This window comes from Salmo salar, chromosome ssa04, assembly GCF_905237065.1.
Source record: "Salmo salar chromosome ssa04, Ssal_v3.1, whole genome shotgun sequence".
Lineage (NCBI taxonomy): Eukaryota > Metazoa > Chordata > Actinopteri > Salmoniformes > Salmonidae > Salmo > Salmo salar.
The window spans coordinates 41,010,727-41,028,963 of record NC_059445.1 but is presented as its reverse complement, the minus strand read 5'-3'; the positions used below and the strand labels follow the sequence as shown (position 1 = coordinate 41,028,963).

At 47.1% G+C, this 18,237-nt stretch overlaps 1 protein-coding gene across 13 annotated transcripts in view; it reads left to right on the top strand.

Annotated features, from left to right (window-relative positions):
• ryr1a (ryanodine receptor 1a (skeletal)) overlaps positions 1-18,237 on the top strand; it is a 70,874-nt gene that overhangs the window by 2,612 nt on the left and 50,025 nt on the right. For 10 of the 13 annotated variants that reach the window (XM_014196271.2, XM_014196264.2, XM_014196259.2 and 7 more), the window contains exons 2-35: positions 1,844-1,963; positions 2,055-2,156; positions 3,122-3,142; positions 4,391-4,465; positions 5,374-5,452; positions 5,536-5,648; positions 5,761-5,860; positions 5,976-6,072; positions 6,573-6,647; positions 6,751-6,907; positions 7,081-7,245; positions 7,450-7,571; positions 7,779-7,968; positions 8,074-8,209; positions 8,343-8,438; positions 8,549-8,667; positions 8,842-8,975; positions 9,072-9,313; positions 9,393-9,585; positions 9,699-9,915; positions 9,991-10,095; positions 10,193-10,296; positions 10,383-10,466; positions 10,694-10,853; positions 11,325-11,472; positions 11,697-11,902; positions 11,999-12,173; positions 12,296-12,504; positions 12,643-13,001; positions 13,349-13,475; positions 13,648-13,808; positions 13,938-14,100; positions 14,230-14,316; positions 14,510-14,736. In XM_014196271.2, the coding sequence (XP_014051746.2) occupies positions 1,844-1,963; positions 2,055-2,156; positions 3,122-3,142; positions 4,391-4,465; positions 5,374-5,452; positions 5,536-5,648; positions 5,761-5,860; positions 5,976-6,072; positions 6,573-6,647; positions 6,751-6,907; positions 7,081-7,245; positions 7,450-7,571; positions 7,779-7,968; positions 8,074-8,209; positions 8,343-8,438; positions 8,549-8,667; positions 8,842-8,975; positions 9,072-9,313; positions 9,393-9,585; positions 9,699-9,915; positions 9,991-10,095; positions 10,193-10,296; positions 10,383-10,466; positions 10,694-10,853; positions 11,325-11,472; positions 11,697-11,902; positions 11,999-12,173; positions 12,296-12,504; positions 12,643-13,001; positions 13,349-13,475; positions 13,648-13,808; positions 13,938-14,100; positions 14,230-14,316; positions 14,510-14,736 (4,868 nt within the window). The remainder of the gene's footprint in view (positions 1-1,843; positions 1,964-2,054; positions 2,157-3,121; positions 3,143-4,390; positions 4,466-5,373; positions 5,453-5,535; positions 5,649-5,760; positions 5,861-5,975; positions 6,073-6,572; positions 6,648-6,750; positions 6,908-7,080; positions 7,246-7,449; positions 7,572-7,778; positions 7,969-8,073; positions 8,210-8,342; positions 8,439-8,548; positions 8,668-8,841; positions 8,976-9,071; positions 9,314-9,392; positions 9,586-9,698; positions 9,916-9,990; positions 10,096-10,192; positions 10,297-10,382; positions 10,467-10,693; positions 10,854-11,324; positions 11,473-11,696; positions 11,903-11,998; positions 12,174-12,295; positions 12,505-12,642; positions 13,002-13,348; positions 13,476-13,647; positions 13,809-13,937; positions 14,101-14,229; positions 14,317-14,509; positions 14,737-18,237) is intronic. The other 3 variants (XM_014196270.2, XM_014196268.2, XM_014196262.2) reach the window with 1 other exon arrangement.

Sequence of the window (18,237 nt, the reverse complement as noted above, 5' to 3'; positions counted from 1 at the left end):
GTGTTGGACCATTCTGATACCCGTGATACACACGGGAAACTGTTGAATGTGAAAAACCCAGCACCGTTGCAGTTCTTGACACAAACCGGTGCGCCTGGCACCTTCTACCATACCCCGTTCAGAGGCACTGAAATCTTTTGTCTTACCCATTCACCCTCTGAATGGCAGACGCAAACAATCCATGTCTCAATTGTCTCGAGGCTTAAAAATCCTTCTTTAAGCTGTCTCCTCCCCTTCATCTAGACTGATTGAAATGCATTTAACACGTGACATCAATAAAGGATCATAGCTTTCACCTGGATTCACCTGGTTCATAATGTTTTGTACACTCAGTGTCTCTATAAACACAGGCAGATCACATTTTTGACTGCACTGGGCCTTTAAGTCTGTTTAGTGCTTCTCTCATGATCGTTACTTGAGTCGGTTAGATTCTTATTGGAGTTGTATTAGAGAGCCGCGGACATGTACTTTATTGTAAAAGTACAGTACTTACTATGAACATAAAGTAGTGTAAAGACATCTACTGTATTCATGTATGCGTTTGTGTGTGAGTGCACCCTAGCCACGGTACACTCAAAAAGATGACGGTCTCGCCAAGAAGGGAACCATTTTCTTGAGTTGGTCAGCTGAATGTGGAGGTGTGAGAGAGGCTGGCCGTCACTTGCTTTGATGCTGTTCATCTTGAACTCTGCCGAGTTCTATATTTACGGAGTCTTGGGATTAGCAGGTTTATAGCCAGGGCCATGGGAGCACCTGTTTAGTTCTGGCCCTATGAGAACTCCACTCGCTCTACACATTGAGTATGATGAAGTGCTTTTGTTTATATTATCTTTGCCAGGTTCGAGTGGTGGCGTCGTATATGTGTCATGTGTTCTGATAGTTTTGGTATGATTGACAGCGGTAGTACTAGTACAAATGAACGGAAGGACACTGAGTTCTACAGCACTGTAGGCTTTGTAAAAAGGTTTCTTGTTACAACGACTTATCAGTGTCCACTGTTCTTCTGTCATAACTAAGGAGTATGACTTTTACCCACTTTTGGCTGCTCTCTATGGTTGACTTTGGCCAGGTTTAGTGTGACTTGAGCTGTCAGTCTAAGAATGATAGTTTGACACCGGGTCTGTCTGTCTCACTGCTCTCTGTGTGAGTGCATTACAAATGATTATGCCAGGCTGACTGGGTCTCAAATATCCACGGGTCCACTGAGGGGAATGTGTGAGCAGCAGGTGCAGGGTTCTGAAATAGAGGGCCGGGAGGGGCGGGTTCTTACCCACAGTCCGACTACCAAGGAGATTAGTGTTAGGACAGGGCCAGGCACAGAAGAATGACAAAGAAAATGTGGATGTGAAGGTTAGGAATGTGAGATTCAAGACCAGAGAGGTTCTGCCGACCACTCCTTGTTTGCTTTTTGACCTACTATGTTTAGGCTCCCCGTTACGACGGCTTTATCACTCTGCTGGCTCACGTTATTGTTACCATATGTTGGTCAGGGTTGCAGCCTTGTTCGTATGTGACATAAAATATGCCTGTTTGGTGCACAGGAATCATAATCACGCTTTTACTATGTTCTCTTCCGCAATAACCATTACACATTCACACTTAAGCCCCTCTAAATGGGTTTTGGCTGTAACTCTAATCCTGGCCAGTATTCATGTCATATGGGCCTATCAAGGTTATGAATGGCAAGTTAAATATAAAATACTACTTTTGAAATGTTACCCAAGTGATGAAACATCATAATGTAAAACAATGAAATAATAATTGTGATATAGACTAGCTCAGCTGATTAACGTCATCTGTTTTGGCCTCTGACCTCTGACCTCTTTTTTCCCCCTGTATGTAGGATGACCAGGTTGTGCTACAATGCACTGCCTCCATTCTAAAAGAACAGATCAAACTGTGTCTTTCGTGTGAGGGCTTTGGGAACCGCCTCTGCTTCCTGGAAACCACCTCCAATGCTCAGGTAGAGAGAACCACGTTCCACGCTCTGATTACGTCTATATTCTAGTCGTTGCCGTTCCTGGGGTTTTGCTGACGGATGTGTTGTGTCGTAGAATGTGCCACCTGATTTGGCGATCTGCTGCTTCATCCTGGAGCAATCCCTGTCGGTACGAGCCTTACAGGAGATGCTGTCCAACACCATGGAGCTCAATGAGGTAAGAGACCAGCAGAGGGGCTGGTGGTTCTGTTGTGTGTTGGGATTAAAGGAGCTTCTTTTACATCTGATGTTAAACAATTCTACAGTATACACTGAGTGTACGAAACATTAGGGACACCTGCTCTTTCCATGGCATAGACGGACCAGGTGAATCCAGGTGAAAGCTATGATCCCTTATTGATGTCACGTGTTAAATCCACTTCAATCAGTGTAGATAAAGGAGCGGAGACAGGTTAAAGAAGGACAATTGAGCCATTCAGAGGGTGAACGGGCAAGACAAAAGATTTAAGTGCCTTTGATCGGGGTATGGTAGTAGGTGCCAGGCTTCACCGGTTTGAGTCAAGAACTGCAATGCTGCTGGGTTTTTCACGCTCAACAGTTTCCCTATATGTATCAAGAATGGTCCACCACCCAAAGGACATCCAGCCAACTTGACACAACTGTGGGAAACATTGGAGTCAACATGGGCCAGCATCTCAGTGGAACGCTTTCGACACCTTGTAGAGTCCATGCCCCGATGAACTGAGGAAGTTCTGAGGGCAAAAGGGATCCAACTGAATATTAGGAAGGTGTTCCTAATGTTTTGATCACTCAGTGTACAGTACGTGGAAATAGTTTTTATTTGGCTGGAAAATAGAGGTGGTCTTTGTGTAGTGTCTGGTGGGCTTAGTTCTTTCTGAATCGAACTAATACAAAAAAATGACATGTTTTTCCCATAATATGAGAATCAGTGCTTTTGGTTAAACATTTCAGAAAATACTGTTATGCCTTATATGGTAGTGAGAACATCCTCTCTTATGTCATCGACACATAGTTGTAAAAGTAGCGTTGTTGTGAGTAATTATGTGCTAATGACACATCACTGATGTATTTGAAATATGAATATTATGTCAAGGTCTCTTGTTCATTTAGCAACTTAACTTCGTTTTGTCTCTTTTCTGACCCCTCACCTGCCAACCACAGGCAGTCGATTTGGACAAATGGGTATGTCTGCTCATGTTTCCCTTCCTGTCACGTTTCCCCAAAGTTTCCCCCTCCTCTCCACCCCTTGTCTACCGTGAGAGTGCTCTCACCTCTCACCCAATGTCCCTGTCTCAAACAGTGATGCGCCACTTTCGTCTGCCCTCACTCATACTACCTAACTCCACACTTTGCTCAGTGTTGTCATAGCTGAAATACCGAGCGGCGTTTCAGATGACACTCCAGGAAGGATTCCTGTCAGCAACACAGGAGCAACTAAGAAGCTCTCTGCCGTCGAGGGCTTCTGGCTGCCGTGTAATCTGTACACTACGAACAGCAGAATCATGGACCACAGACCTAGTATTGGATGGTGACATTTGAAACAAGGCACTTACTTCCCTGTGACCTTGTCCCTCTGAAAGTCTCCTATACAACCTTCATCATACTCCCATCTTCACTCCTCACAGGCACATAAGTCCCGTTCATTGAATGTGGACCAGACCAGCCCTTTTACGTTTTCTAAATGCTTGCTATTCCGTCATCCCGTGAGTTACTGTGGTTTGACCAAACCATCACGCCAATTCATCTTAATCTTCAGAAAGTCTGGAATGTAGGGCAAAGTGTAACCTTGAATATCAAACTGCACGCATGCACGTACGTACACACCACACACACACACACACACACACACACACACACACACACACACACACACACACACACGCACACACGGGTTCACTAAATCTGACCTAGAAGCCAGTCTTGCGCTGTGTTCTGACTCTCCACTTACTCATGGAATAATCACGATGATAACAACGTTGACGGTGGCAATGATAACCACTAATTATAACAAACGTTGAAGAAACAATATTGTTTGATTGTCTGAATGTCACTTTTTCTGCCTTCCAGTTAAATGCGACATGTGACTTTCTGTGGTATTGTTTCTTGTTTCCAGTAGTGTTAATCATTTGACTTTTGTTAATCAATTTCCCTTTCCACTCACCCCTGGTTTGTATTGACACTATGTGTTGTGTTGGCTCTCTGTGGTGGGCTCTCTGAATCCTCTCAGCCACATACGTTCAGTACACAGGTTTTCTGTTGCCTGCCACGTTGTTCTCAGTTTGGTACGAGGAGGATGACTTCCTCAACTCCTGTCTCCCTCCTCAGTCTTTAACAGTCCTGTGTGCCTGACCTTAGCAGGCTGAATGTTGAATCATACACGACTCTCTTCGGTTGGATTTTTAACTTCTCGCTCTCCTGTGTTCTGCCCAGTCATCTCAAGGAGGGGGCCACCGTACCCTGCTGTATGGCCATGCCATCCTACTGAAGCACACTCACTCCAGCATGGTAAACAGCCTCCTCCGTCTCACTGCGTAGTCTCACATGTTTCTCATTTCACCAACCCACTATCATCCACTTCTTTCTACTTCTACCTCACCCAGACTACCACCCACACCCACACCCACACTATCACCCACACTACCACCCACACCCACATTATCACCCACACTACCACCCACACCCACATTATCACCCACACCCACACTACCACCCACACTACCACCCACACTATCACCCACACCAACACTACCAGCCGCACTATCACCCACACCAACACTATCACCCACACCCACACTACCACCCACACCAACACTATCTCCCACACCATCACCCACACCCACACTACCACCCACACTATTACCCACACCAACACTACCACCCACACTATCACCCACACTATCACCCACACCCACACTACCACCCACACTATCTCCCACATTGCCACCCACACCCACACTTTCTCCCTCTATCTCACTCGTCATAGCCACGTAATACCAGCCCTTTACGTAATAGCCATAGCCACGTAATACCAGGCCTTTACGTAATAGCCATAGCCACGTAATACCAGGCCTTTACGTAATAGCCATAGCCACGTAATACCAGGCCTTTACGTAATAGCCATAGCCACGTAATACCAGCCCTTTACGTAATAGCCATAGCCACGTAATACCAGGCCTTTACGTAATAGCCATAGCCACGTAATACCAGGCCTTTACGTAATAGCCATAGCCAGGTAATACCAGGCCTTTACGTAATAGCCATAGCCACGTAATACCAGGCCTTTACGTAATACCAGCCCTTTACGTTTTTAGTGTGGGTGGTAGTGTGGGAGACTGTGTTGCAGTTACATGGGTTTGCTTTTCAATTAGCGCTTCATTATTCAGCGTGTAATTTCTACTCTCTGTGTGCTGCAGTACCTCAGCTGTTTGACTACCTCAAGGTCACTCACAGACAAACTGGCCTTTGATGTGGGCTTACAGGAAGATTCCACCGGTATGGCCTTTACCATAGAGAACAGTGTTCATATTCATTTTCTGCACAGTGTTCAGTTGAGTGACGCAAGTGTTCCTCCACAGGGGAGGCGTGCTGGTGGACCATTCACCCTGCGTCCAAGCAGAGGTCAGAGGGAGAAAAGGTCAGGGTGGGAGATGACCTCATCCTGGTCAGCGTGTCCTCTGAGAGATACCTGGTGAGCTGCGTTGATGACACACTGCCAAGTGGACTTTCAACCCCACCAGGTTATGGATGGAGCTGACATTCTCTCTCTCTCTCTCTCTCTCTCTCTCTCTTTCTCTCTCCAGCATCTCTCCTACGCCAGTGGTGACCTCATGGTGGACGCCTCCTTCATGCAGACGCTGTGGACCATGAGCCCTGTGATGTCTGGCTGTGAGCTTGCTGAAGGTGTGTATATGTTTTGATTGCTTTTCTACTTCCTAGTCGTTAGCTGACCGTCTAGAAACACTACACTTGACTGCCGTGTCTTTCTCTCATTGCCAGTGTAACATCAACCCCTCAGGCTTTCTGACTGGAGGCTATGTTCTTAGACTGTTCCATGGTCACATGGATGAGTGCTTGGCTATCCCTGCTGCCGAACAAGGAGACGACCAGCGCAGGTGATGAACACTGTTGAACTATTCCACATTTACATTTTATATATATATATATATGGGGAGGGGGCGGGGTGCTGTGGGATAATTTAGATACTGTTTGAAGAGGTAGGGTTTCAGATGTTTTGGGAAGATGGGCAGGGACTCTGCTGTCCTAGCTTCAGGGAGAAGCTGGTTTCCACCGTTGGGGTGCCAGGACAGAGACGGGTTTTGACTGGGCTGAGCGGCAGCTGCCCTCCCGTAGGGGTGGAAGGGTCAAGAGACCTGAGGTGGCAGAACGGAGTACTCAGGTTGGGTTGTAGGGTTTGAGCATAGCCTGAAGGTAGGGAGGGGCAGTTTGCTGTTCCGTAGGTAAGCACCATGGTATTGTAATGGAAGCCAGTGAAGTGTGCGGAGGAGCGGTGTGACATGGGAGAACTTAGGAAGGTTAATCAGATGTTAATCAGACATTTATTCTGACACTGCATAAACACCACCTGTCACTAACAGCCCATCTCTGTTTTCAGAATTGCTCATTATGAAGGGGGTGCTGTCTGTAGCCATGCCCGGTCACTATGGAGACTAGAACCCCTCCGGATTGGGTGAGTGGATGCCCTTCTGTTCATCAGCTGTATGTAACAAAAAAACCATTACAATTGTCTTACATGAGTTCTCCCTTGGGGTTGTACTTATGGCTCTGTGTAGATGGAGTGGAGGTCACATGAAATGGGGCCAGTCGTTCCGAGTGCGTCATATAACCACAGGCCGCTACCTCTGCCTGGATGAAGAGAAAGGACTGCTGGTGGTGGACCCTGAAAAAGCCAACGCCAAGATGTCAGCCTTCTGCTTCAGAATCTCCAAGGTCAGGGTCGTCCCGAACCGCGCTCTGTTAATATAAAGAGCAGTGTGAAAAACCCACGTGGTCCTTTTCAAAGAACGGAACAAAAGCTTCTGGCAGCGTTCATATCATCCCTCCGTACCTAGCGCTGTTGATGCTCATTCTTTCTCCTTGTTGTTCCGTGTTCCAACCCGCAGGAAAAGATCGAGGTGGCTCAGAAGCGAGATGTGGAGGGCATGGGCACACCAGAGATTAAGTATGGGGAGTCCATGTGTTTTGTACAGCACGTCTCCTCTGGCCTCTGGCTTACATACGCCTCTGTCGATGCCAAGTCCGCTCGCCTGGGACCTCTTAAGAGGAAGGTACGGAGTAATCGTGTGGCAAGGTGCCTAAAAACACCTGAGCTAAAGGACAGGAAGAACAACAACAAAGGGAAGGCTAAGAGATAATGAAGACCCCGTAATATAGTGATTTACTGTGAATGCATTTTGTTCAGGCTTTTCAAATACTCCGCTTTCCCCTGGAGTGCAACTGGTGTTTATCCATGTTGTCAATGTCTCTCTCAGGCCATCCTTCATAAGGAGGGCCACATGGACGATGCCCTGACCGTGGCCCGCTCCCAGACAGAGGAGTTCCAGGCTGCTCGTATGATCTACAACACAGCAGGCCTCTTCACTCAGTTCATTAAGTATGGCCCCTCTCCACTCCCAATGCCTTTGCTACGGCTGTCTGTGAACACACTTAGCTAGGAATCTCTGAGTTTGTACACATTATGGACGTATGTATAGACCCCTTTGACTTACTGTTATCCTTCAGGAGAGGCGGAGCGCCTTGGTTTAGTGTTTGACCTCATGGTCAGCACAGTGACGTTTTTCCCTGTTCCCTGTGTCTCCAGAGCGCTGGACTCTCTGAGTGGGAAGAACAAGTCATCTTCAGGCCCCCCGTCTCTGCCCATGGACTCAGTGGCCCTCTCCCTGCAGGACCTCATCTTCTACTTCCGGCCCCCCGAGGAGGAGCTGGAGCACGAGGAGAAGCAGACCAAGCTACGCTCCCTCAAGAACAGACAGAACCTCTTCCAAGAGGAGGTCAGTGCTCACACACAACATATGAGGAAGATGTACGTTGAAAATATTTGTCCCGCACTGCTCCTCCCTTTGGTGTTCCTATGTTATTTGCGTCATTCCACACAGGGCATGATCACCCTGGTGCTGGACTGTATTGACCGACTCAATGTCTACAACACGGCGGCCCACTTCTCAGAGTTTGCAGGGGAGGAAGCTGCCGAGTCTTGGAAGGAAATCGTTAATCTCCTGTACGAGCTGCTGGGTAGGTGACCTTCTATTCAGCCCATTATTTCAGGTCCCATCATGTTTCTGCATGGCTGTGGTTACTGTGGCAACATGCCCTTTCAATCTGAACATGACCTAGCTCTGATCTCTGTCATTCTCTTCCTGTGAAGCCTCTCTCATCAGAGGTAACCGGGCCAACTGTGCTTTGTTCTGTGATAACCTGGATTGGCTGGTCAGCAAACTGGACCGTTTAGAGGCCTCCTCAGGTTAAGTCCCACTACAACGCACTCAGTCACCTTTCAGCACTGAATCACATTGACTTGAATGTGTTCCGGGAGTGCCCTCTGTGCTTCATTGCGTGTTATGCTCACCACAGGCATCCTGGAGGTGCTGTACTGCGTTCTGATTGAGAGTCCAGAGGTCCTGAACATCATCCAGGAGAACCACATTAAATCTATCATTTCTCTACTGGATAAGCATGGACGCAATCACAAGGTCAGTGAATACGTGTGCAGGTCATTGAAGTTTATTGTTATTATTATATTTATTATTACTATTATTAAGTTGTATTATTTAGGCCTGTGCTTATCCAGAGAAGTGTTCACATGTTGTTGACAGTCTATCTCCTTATGATTTGAGAGCTGATTTTAGAATTCTATCTCTCCCTAGGTGTTGGATGTGCTCTGCTCTTTGTGTGTGTGTAACGGTGTGGCTGTAAGGTCCAATCAGAATCTCATCACAGAGAATCTGCTTCCCGGTCGCGACCTCCTCCTGCAGTCCAACATCATCAATTATGTCACCAGGTATATAGACATCTGGTCGTACTAAATATCATTTGTGAAAATACAACCACGGCAATTAGTTTTATCCTTCAAACCATTAACTATGTTTCATCTCAGTGTGAGACCCAACATCTTCCTTGGAACCTGTGAGGGATCCACTCAGTATAAGAAGTGGTATTTTGAGGTGATGGTGGATTATGTGGAGCCCTTCCTGACCGCCCAGGCCTTCCACCTGCGTGTGGGCTGGGCTCTGACAGAGGGCTACAGCCCGTACCCTGGGGGTGGTGAGGGCTGGGGCGGCAACGGGGTTGGCGACGACCTTTACTCCTACGCCTTTGATGGACTCCACCTGTGGTCAGGTACGGTAAGCAGGGCCTAGCTTTAGAATGCAGAACTCTGTCACTGGTTGACATTTTATAGATCCGTGTGTCTCCACAGGACGAGTCCTCCGCCATGTCGCCTCCCCCAACATGCACATCCTAGCGGCAGACGATGTCGTCAGCTGCTGCCTGGATCTGAGCGTGCCCAGTATCTCGTTCCGTATCAACGGGCACCCGGTGCAGGGCATGTTTGAGAACTTCAACCTGGACGGCCTCTTCTTCCCTGTCGTCAGCTTCTCTGCAGGCGTCAGGTGAGGACCTCCGATGGGGCTTATAGTGCTGCTGTCATTTTACAATGAGCCTTAAGAAAATGAGTGATGTCAAATGAGTGATCACTGTTCATGTTCTTCTCGCAAACGCCAAGGGTTCGTTTTCTCCTGGGAGGGCGTCATGGGGACTTCAAATTCCTCCCACCGCCAGGCTATGCACCGTGCTATGAGGCTGTGCTGCCCAAGGACCGACTGCGTATTGAGCCCATCAAGGAGTATAAGCATGATTTCAATGGTGTCCGCAATCTGTTGGGGCCTACACAGTCCCTCTCGCACACCGCCTTCACCCCCTGCCCTGTGGACACAGTACAGGTAAAAACCCTTGAACGATCTGTGCACATCTCGTTCTCCCATCTCTTGCCTCCATTCACCGCGTTGTCCTTTCAGATTGTGCTTCCGCCTCACTTGGAGCGCATTCGGGAGAAGCTGGCGGAAAACAGCCATGAGCTATGGGCCGCCACTCGCATTGAACAAGGATGGACCTACGGGTCGGTGAGTGCTTCACATACTGCCTCAGTCAGATCACATGACTAGATGATATCTACTTAATCCAATCTGGCAAACATCTTGATTCTTTCCTCTCCTCCAGTTCCGAGATGACAACAAGAAACTGCACCCCTGCCTGGTAGATTTCCAGAGCCTGCCAGAGCCAGAGAAGAATTACAACCTTGCAATGTCTGGAGAAACACTCAAGTGAGTCAAGGTCTTGGACGCGCACTCTCAGCCTAGTATGTCTGCGTGTGCTAGGTGTTCACCACCTCTCCTTCTGTTCCTCAAAGGACTCTGCTGGCGCTGGGCTGTCACGTGGGCATGGGGGATGAGAAAGCAGAGGAGAACCTGAAGAACATCAAGATGCCCAAAACGTGAGCGATACCTCAAGATTGGGATCTGACTTATTTAGGCATGACGTCATTACTCTCTGATATTCACTTACGTGGTTGAAGTGTGAATTGTTTTACGCTATCTGAGATGTGCATCGCGAAATGTTGGATAGTCATTTAAGTAGAGGCCTGTTCACTTTAGTGAGATGAATAGCAGTAATGACATGTGACTTACGAGTGGAATCATGACATCCCGTTTGGTCCATTAGGTATATGATGAGTAGTGGATACAAGCCTGCCCCTCTGGACCTCAACCATGTCAAGCTGACACCCAACCAGACCAACCTAGTGGAGAGACTGGCAGAGAATGGGCACAACGTGTGGGCTCGTGACAGGGTCCACCAGGGATGGACCTACAGCATTGTCCAGGTAGCTTTTTCTCCCTCTGCCTGTCCTTGGTTCTTGCAGGAGACTCGCACACATCGAGTAAAGCCAAACCTGTGGTAATGCTGTAGCTCAAGTCCTTTTCGAACAAGGGCTATTGAATCTCGGTAGTGTTTTTGTGGGGTGGGTTCTAATGCGCACGTAGGCGTGCAGGTGGGCACACAACAAGCTCACCTTTAAAGTGACGCAGCTCTAGTACTTTATAAAAGTTGAACTCTGGCTGATGCATTATTCATACCTGACTCATGAGTCGTTGAAGCTGGGATGTTTTCGGAGCCAACATTTTATGTAACTGTTCAAGACAAATAGAACAATAATCTGTTTTTTGTTGTTGTTGAGCTATTACAGTATCACTCTTTCTAAGATGTATCAAGATGTAAGTCCATGACTTACAGAATCAGTCTATGACTCCCACAATCGTTTGAGTTGATTTCAAGTCTTTGTTTCCATGTTCAGGACATTATGAGCAAGCGCAACCCGCGTCTGGTGCCGTACAACCTGCTGGACGAAAAGACCAAGAAGACCAACAGAGACACTGTCTGTGCAGCTGTCCGCACTCTCATCGGCTACGGTTACAACATTGAGCCACCTGACCAGGAGAGCAGTGAGTCTGTCTGTCTGTCTGCCAAGTTGTTCATATTTCAGTACTGTACTGAACTAGCTACTAGTCCTGTTAAATACAGCTAGATATACTGTACACACACACACACACACATACATATATATACTACTGGTCAAGGGTGCCTATAATTATGTACCTGACTGCTATATATATATATATATATATATATATCTTAATAATGACACCTGTATCTCTGTTTGTGCAAGGTGGTAATGGGGAAGGTCATTCCCGTGGAAATAAGATCCGGGTGTTTCGGGCTGAGAAGTCATACGCGGTGACCCAGGGGAAGTGGTACTTTGAGTTTGAGGCTGTCACCGTGGGGGATATGAGAGTGGGTTGGGCCAGACCCAGTGTCCGCGCTGACACAGAGCTGGGGGCGGATGAGCTCGCCTACGTCTTCAATGGTTTCAAGGTATGGTCGGTGATGAAGGATCTGTTCTGTGTCTGTTTTAGGGAAAACATTTACTAATGTGTCCTGCTTTTAAACTTTGACTTTTCTTTTTTGTAGGCTCAGCGCTGGCATGTCGGCAATGAGCCGTTTGGTCGTAGCTGGTTGCCAGGTGACGTGGTAGGCTGTATGATCGACCTGGTAGAGCAGAACATCTTCTTCACCCTGAACGGAGAGATGCTGATCAGCGACTCTGGCTCTGAGATGGCCTTCAAGGACATAGACACAGGAGATGGTGAGTGACTGCTGTGGCAGGTAAATCCTTGTAGGTTTGATCTGCTGCCCAAGAGGTGGATAGTATGATTCAGTGTCATTTAGATCTATGCCATTCATTAAACTGTGTCTCTCTGTCTCCAGGCTTTATCCCTGTGTGTAGTCTGGGCCTGTCTCAGGTTGGCCGGCTCAACCTGGGCCAGAACGTCAGCAGCCTGCGCTACTTCACCATCTGTGGCCTGCAGGAGGGCTTTGAGCCTTTCGCCATCAACATGAAGCGAGACATCACCATGTGGTTCAGCAAGAGCCTGCCCCAGTTCATCCCTGTTCCTACAGAACACCCTCACATTGAGGTACAGCATATCTTGTTCAGTAACAGTGGCTCGTTATGCTTAGAAATGGCTTCTGTTCCCATATTACATGATCATAAATTGACAAATGTCAAAGTTAGGTTTCTCTTAGATTTCCACCGTCCCATGTACCCTTTGTAGGTGTCCCGTGTGGATGGGACAGTGGACAGCGCTCCGTGTCTGAAGCTGACCCATAAGACCTTTGGCTCTCAGAACGCCAACACAGACCTGCTGTTCCTGAGGCTCAGCATGCCCGTGGAGTTCCACGAGACCTTTAAGGTCATGGCCGGGACCACCCCCCTCACCCGAGCTCTGACCATCCCTGAGGACCAGGTTCTGGAGGTTGACCCCGACTCTGACTTTGAGGTACTGAAGAAGTCTGCCAGCCGCACGGAGAAGGAGGAGGAGAAGAAGGAGCCCTCTGTGCCTAAGGAGATCCCTGTCAACGAAGGAGGAGAGAACGTGAAAGATGCCTCTACAGAGAAGAGCAAGAAGAAGGGGTCAGTACTGAGCAGGGGTCAGATAGGGAGAGAGAAAGACCGTAGTCTTTGGACAGGCTACAACAACTCTGTTGGAAAAAAGTAGAAAGTGAATGCTGAAAACCAGGATTGGGGTCAATTTGAATTGAAGTAAGCCAATTCAGGAAGCGATTTGAATAGAAAATTTGAAAATCAGTTAATTGAGAAATCGTTGAGCACAGATGCCCTTTTTACCCTATTAAATTGCAATTTCAATTGACTTCCTGAATTTAACTGCTGAAAACTGCACTTTAACTGTCGTCATGTTTTGTCAGTCGTCTTGTATAGGAGGTCCTACTACCCTGCCACATTGTTCGTGTGCCCCTCAGGTTCCTGTTCAAGGCCAAGAAGGCAGCTTTCACTCCACCCCCTGTTGTTCCCACCATGCCCCGCCTAATGGAGGAAGTTGTACCAGACGATCGAGATGACGACGACATCATCCTCAACACCACCACAGTATGACCTTTGACATGTCACCTCTTCAGACCCCAGTGTCTAAACCTAACTCTCTGATTGGATAATCACTTCTCTTCACCAGGACATTTTTGGAGTGATGATTATTATTTGTTGTTTGGTTTAGTTCAATCCATTGCTAGTCATGTTTTCTACCCACTTCCTCTGTGTGCAGTACTATTATTCAGTTCGAGTGATTGCGGGACAAGAACCCAGCGGTGTGTGGGTGGGCTGGATCACCCCGGACTACCACCAGTACGACCTGCACTTTGACCTCAGCAAAGTCCGAAATGTCACTGTCACCGTGGGAGATGACAAAGGCAACATCCATGACAGGTGAGGCACACACACACACACACACACACACACACACACACACACACACACACACACACACACACACACATACACATGCAAAGAGATATTAAGATATTATCTTAGCGTACTGTTCTCTGTCTCCCTCAGTATGAAGCGCAGTAACTGCTACATGGTGTGGGGAGGGGAGTTCAGCAGCTCCCAGCAGACCCGTGTCAGTCAGGAGGACTTTGTGATTGGCTGCCTTATTGACCTGGACACTGGCCTCATGACTTTCACAGCCAACGGGAAAGAGATCAACACCTTCTACCAGGTGAGATGCTGTATTCACAGTGTAAACATGTATTTATTTACTCAGAAGCTTGTCAAGGGTTTAATGGACTTACTGGGAAAAGTACAAACTGCTATGGGCTTCGTCTGTGATACTGGTTGTTTGTTCCAGGTGGAGCCCAACACTAAACTGTTCCCAGCTGTCTTTGTCCTGCCCTCCAGTCAGAACATGCTGCAAGTGGAGCTGGGCAAGCTCAAGGTCAGACTCACAGAGAATCACTCAAGTAGATTTGTCACTGTTTGCTTTTACAGTGTTAACTTATTACTGTCTGCTTTTAAATTGTTATGGATGTGTTTTTTTCCTTTAATTCTCTCACTCAACCTATCATGTCACTTCAACGACCACCCTTCTACTCTCCAAAGTAAGTGTTTGTTCTCTCCTCTCGCCGCAGAACATCATGCCCATCTCGGCAGCCATGTTCCGCAGTGAGCGTAAGAACCCGGTCCCCCAGTGTCCTCCCAGGCTGGACGTCCAGATGCTGACCCCAGTCATCTGGAGCCGTATGCCCAACCACTTCCTGTCCCCAGAGACGGGCCGTGTGAACGAGAGGCACGGCTGGATGGTGGAGTGTAGAGAGCCTCTCACCATGATGGCCCTGCACATCCCTGAGGAGAACAGGTCAGAACACGGCCACAGTTACTGACCTCTAAGCAGAGGATTATTGTATTTGATGAACTGATTATCAAGTAATCAAGAATGGTAGCTATTGTTCATATGTTGAACTTACAAATACTTCAGAAAGTATTAATACCCCTTGACTTATTACACGTAAATTAAATATATTTTTCTCACCCATCTACCCACAATACCCCATAATGACAAAGTGAAAACATGTTTTTAGAAATGTTTTCAACTGTATTGAAAATTAAATGCATAAATATCTCATTTACATAAGTTTTCACACCCCTGAGTCAATACATGTTAGAGTCACCTTTTGCAAAGATTACAGCTTAAAGTCTTTCTGGGTAAGCGCTTTCCACACCTGGATTGTACAATATTTTCCTATTATTCTTTTCAAAATTCTTCAACCTCTGTCAAATTGGTTGTTGATCATTGATAAACAACCATTTTCAAGTCTTGCCATAGATTTTCAAGTAGATTTATGTCAAAACTGTAACTCGGCCACTCAGGAACATTCACTGCCTTCTTTGTAAACAGCTCCAGTATAGATTTAGCCTTGTGTTTTAGGTTATTGTCCTGTTGAAAGGTGAATTCATCTCCCAGTGTCTGGTTGAAAGCAGACTGAACCAGGTTTTCCTCTGGGTTTTTGCGTGTGCTTAGCTCCATTCCATTTCTTTTTTATCCGGAAAAACTCCCCAGTCCTTAACGAATACAAGCATAACCATAACAAGATGCAGCCACCACTATGCTTGAAAATATGGAGAGTGTTGTATTGGATTTGCATAACACATTTATTGCAGTATTTAGTGCCTTTTTGCAAACAGGATTCATGTTTTGGAATATTTGTATTATGTACAGGCTTCCTTCTTTTCACTCTGTCCATTAGGTTAGTATTGTGGAATAACTACAGTGTTGTTGATCTGTTCTCTCATCTATCACAGCAATTAATGTAACTGTTTTAAAGTCACCATTGGCCTCATGGCAAAAATCCCTGGGTGTTCCTCTCTGGCAACTGAGTAATGAAGGACCCTTTGTACTGACCGGGTGTATTGATATACCATCCAAAGTGTAATTAATAACTTCACCATGCTCAAAGGGATATTCAATGTCTGCTTTTATTTTATTTATTTGCATACTTTTTTTTCAGTTACCAATAGATAGATGCTATTTTTAGACCTTATAGCTAGAACATCCATCAGAAGCTAGCCATCCGATTCTAACCAGCTAATTAGCTATTAGCTATTTAGTCATTGTTAGCCACTGCTAGCGGCCTTTACCTTTTAGCTCAGACACCAGCCGCTTTTAGCCTGGATAATACCCGCCAGTCTGCACAGTGCGATATCAAGCCTGAGCATACCGGACTGCTTTTCTCCACCAGATTCCTGCCGTAAGCTCTGGACCATTACTCCAGATCATCGCATCTAGCTAGCTGCTATCGAGTGGCCCAGCCCCGAAGCTAGCCTTGAGCCAGGCCAATCTCCCGGCCTGCTCAGTGGACCCTATGATCACTCGGCTACACAGCTGATGCCTCCCAGACTCTTCACGAACATGACTAGAAGCCACTACATCACTGGATTCCTGCAGTAAGCTCTGGACCTTTGCATCGGTTCATCGCAGCTAACTAGCTGCTACCGAGTGGCTATAGTGGCTAACACCCTTGTCCCGAAGCTAGCACCAGTTAGCCTCGAGCCAGGCTCATCTCCCGGCTAGCAAACGAAATTACTCCAACTACAATACCTCTTTTCCCAATTGGCCTGGACCCTTTATCGACACGGAGCCCCGCCGATCCATCACGACTGGTCTGCCGACGTAATTCCGTCCATTGTGCCCTCAACCGGCCTTTGTCGGACGTCGGTGAAGACGCTTCTGCTAGCCCCGGCTTGCTATCTTTATGAACGCCATGTCTCCCACTTGCTAGCGTAGGAATGACTACCTAATGGATTCCCTGTTTCATCTATTGCTGTTCACTGGACCCTATGATCACCTGGCTACATAGCTGATGCCTGCAGGACTGTTCATTAATCATGGTGCTCCATTTTGTTTATCTGTTGGCCCCAGCCTCGAACTCTGATTAGCTGTTGTTGTCTTACCCGTGGTTGTCTTAGCTAGCTCTCCCAATAAACACCTGTGATTGCTTTATGCCTCGCTCTAATGTCAATATGCCTTGTATACTGTTGTTTAGGGTAGTTATCATTGTTTTATTTTACTTCGGAGCCCCTGGCCCCACTCAACATGCCTCGGATACCTCTTTTGTCCCACCTCCCACATATCCGGTGACCTCACCAGGCATAACTAGTGCCTCCAGAGATGCAACCTCTCTCATCGTCACTCAATGCCTAGGTTTACCTCCACTGTACTCACACACTACCATACCCCTGTCTGTACATTATGCCCTGAATCTATTCTACCACGCCCAGAAATCTGCTACTTTTATTCTCTTTCCCCAACGCACTAGACGACCAGTTTTGCTTGCCTTTAGCTGTACCGTCGTCCTACTCCTCCTCTGTTCCTCGGATGATGTAGAGGTTAACCCAGGCCCTATGTGTCCCAAAGCGCTCTCATTTGTTGACTTCTGTAACCGTAAAAGCCTTGGTTTCATGCATGTTAACATCAGAAGCCTCCTCCCTAAGTTTGTTTTACTCACTGCTTTAGCACACTCCGCCAACCCTGATGTCCTTGCCTTGTCTGAATCCTGGCTTAGGAAGGCCACCAAAAATCCAGAAATTTCCATCCCTAAATATAACATCTTCCGACAAGATAGAACTGCCAAAGGGGGAGGAGTTGCAATCTATTGCAGAGATAGCCTGCAGAGTTCTGTCATACTTTCCAGGTCTATGCCTAAACAGTTCGAGCTTCTAATTTTAAAAATTAATCTCTCCAGAAATAAGTCTCTCACTGTTGCCGCCTGTTATAGACCTCCCTCAGCTCCCAGCTGTGCCCTGGACACCATATGTGAATTGATTGTCCCCCATCTATCTTCAGAGTTCGTTCTGCTAGTTGACTTAAACTGGGATATGCTTAACACCCCGGCCGTCCTACGATCTAAACTAGATGCCCTCAATCTCACACAAATTATCAAGGAACCCACCAGGTACAACCCTAAATCCGTAAACATGGGCACCCTCATAGATATTATCCTGACCAACTTGCCCTCCAAATATACCTCTGCTGTTTTCAATCAGGATCTCAGCAATCACTGCCTCATTGCCTGCATCCGTTATGGGTCCGCGGTCAAACGACCACCCCTCATCACTGTCAAACGCTCCCTAAAACAGTTCTGCGAAAAGGCCTTTCTAATCGACCTGGCCTGGGTATCCTGGAAGGATATTGACCTCATCCCGTCAGTAGAGAATGCCTGGTTGTTCTTTAAAAGTAATTTCCTCACAACCTTAAATAAGCATGCCCCTTTCAGAAAATTGAGAACTATGAACAGATATAGCCCTTGGTTCACTCGAGACCTGACTGCCCTTAACCAGCACAAAAACATCCTGTGGCGTA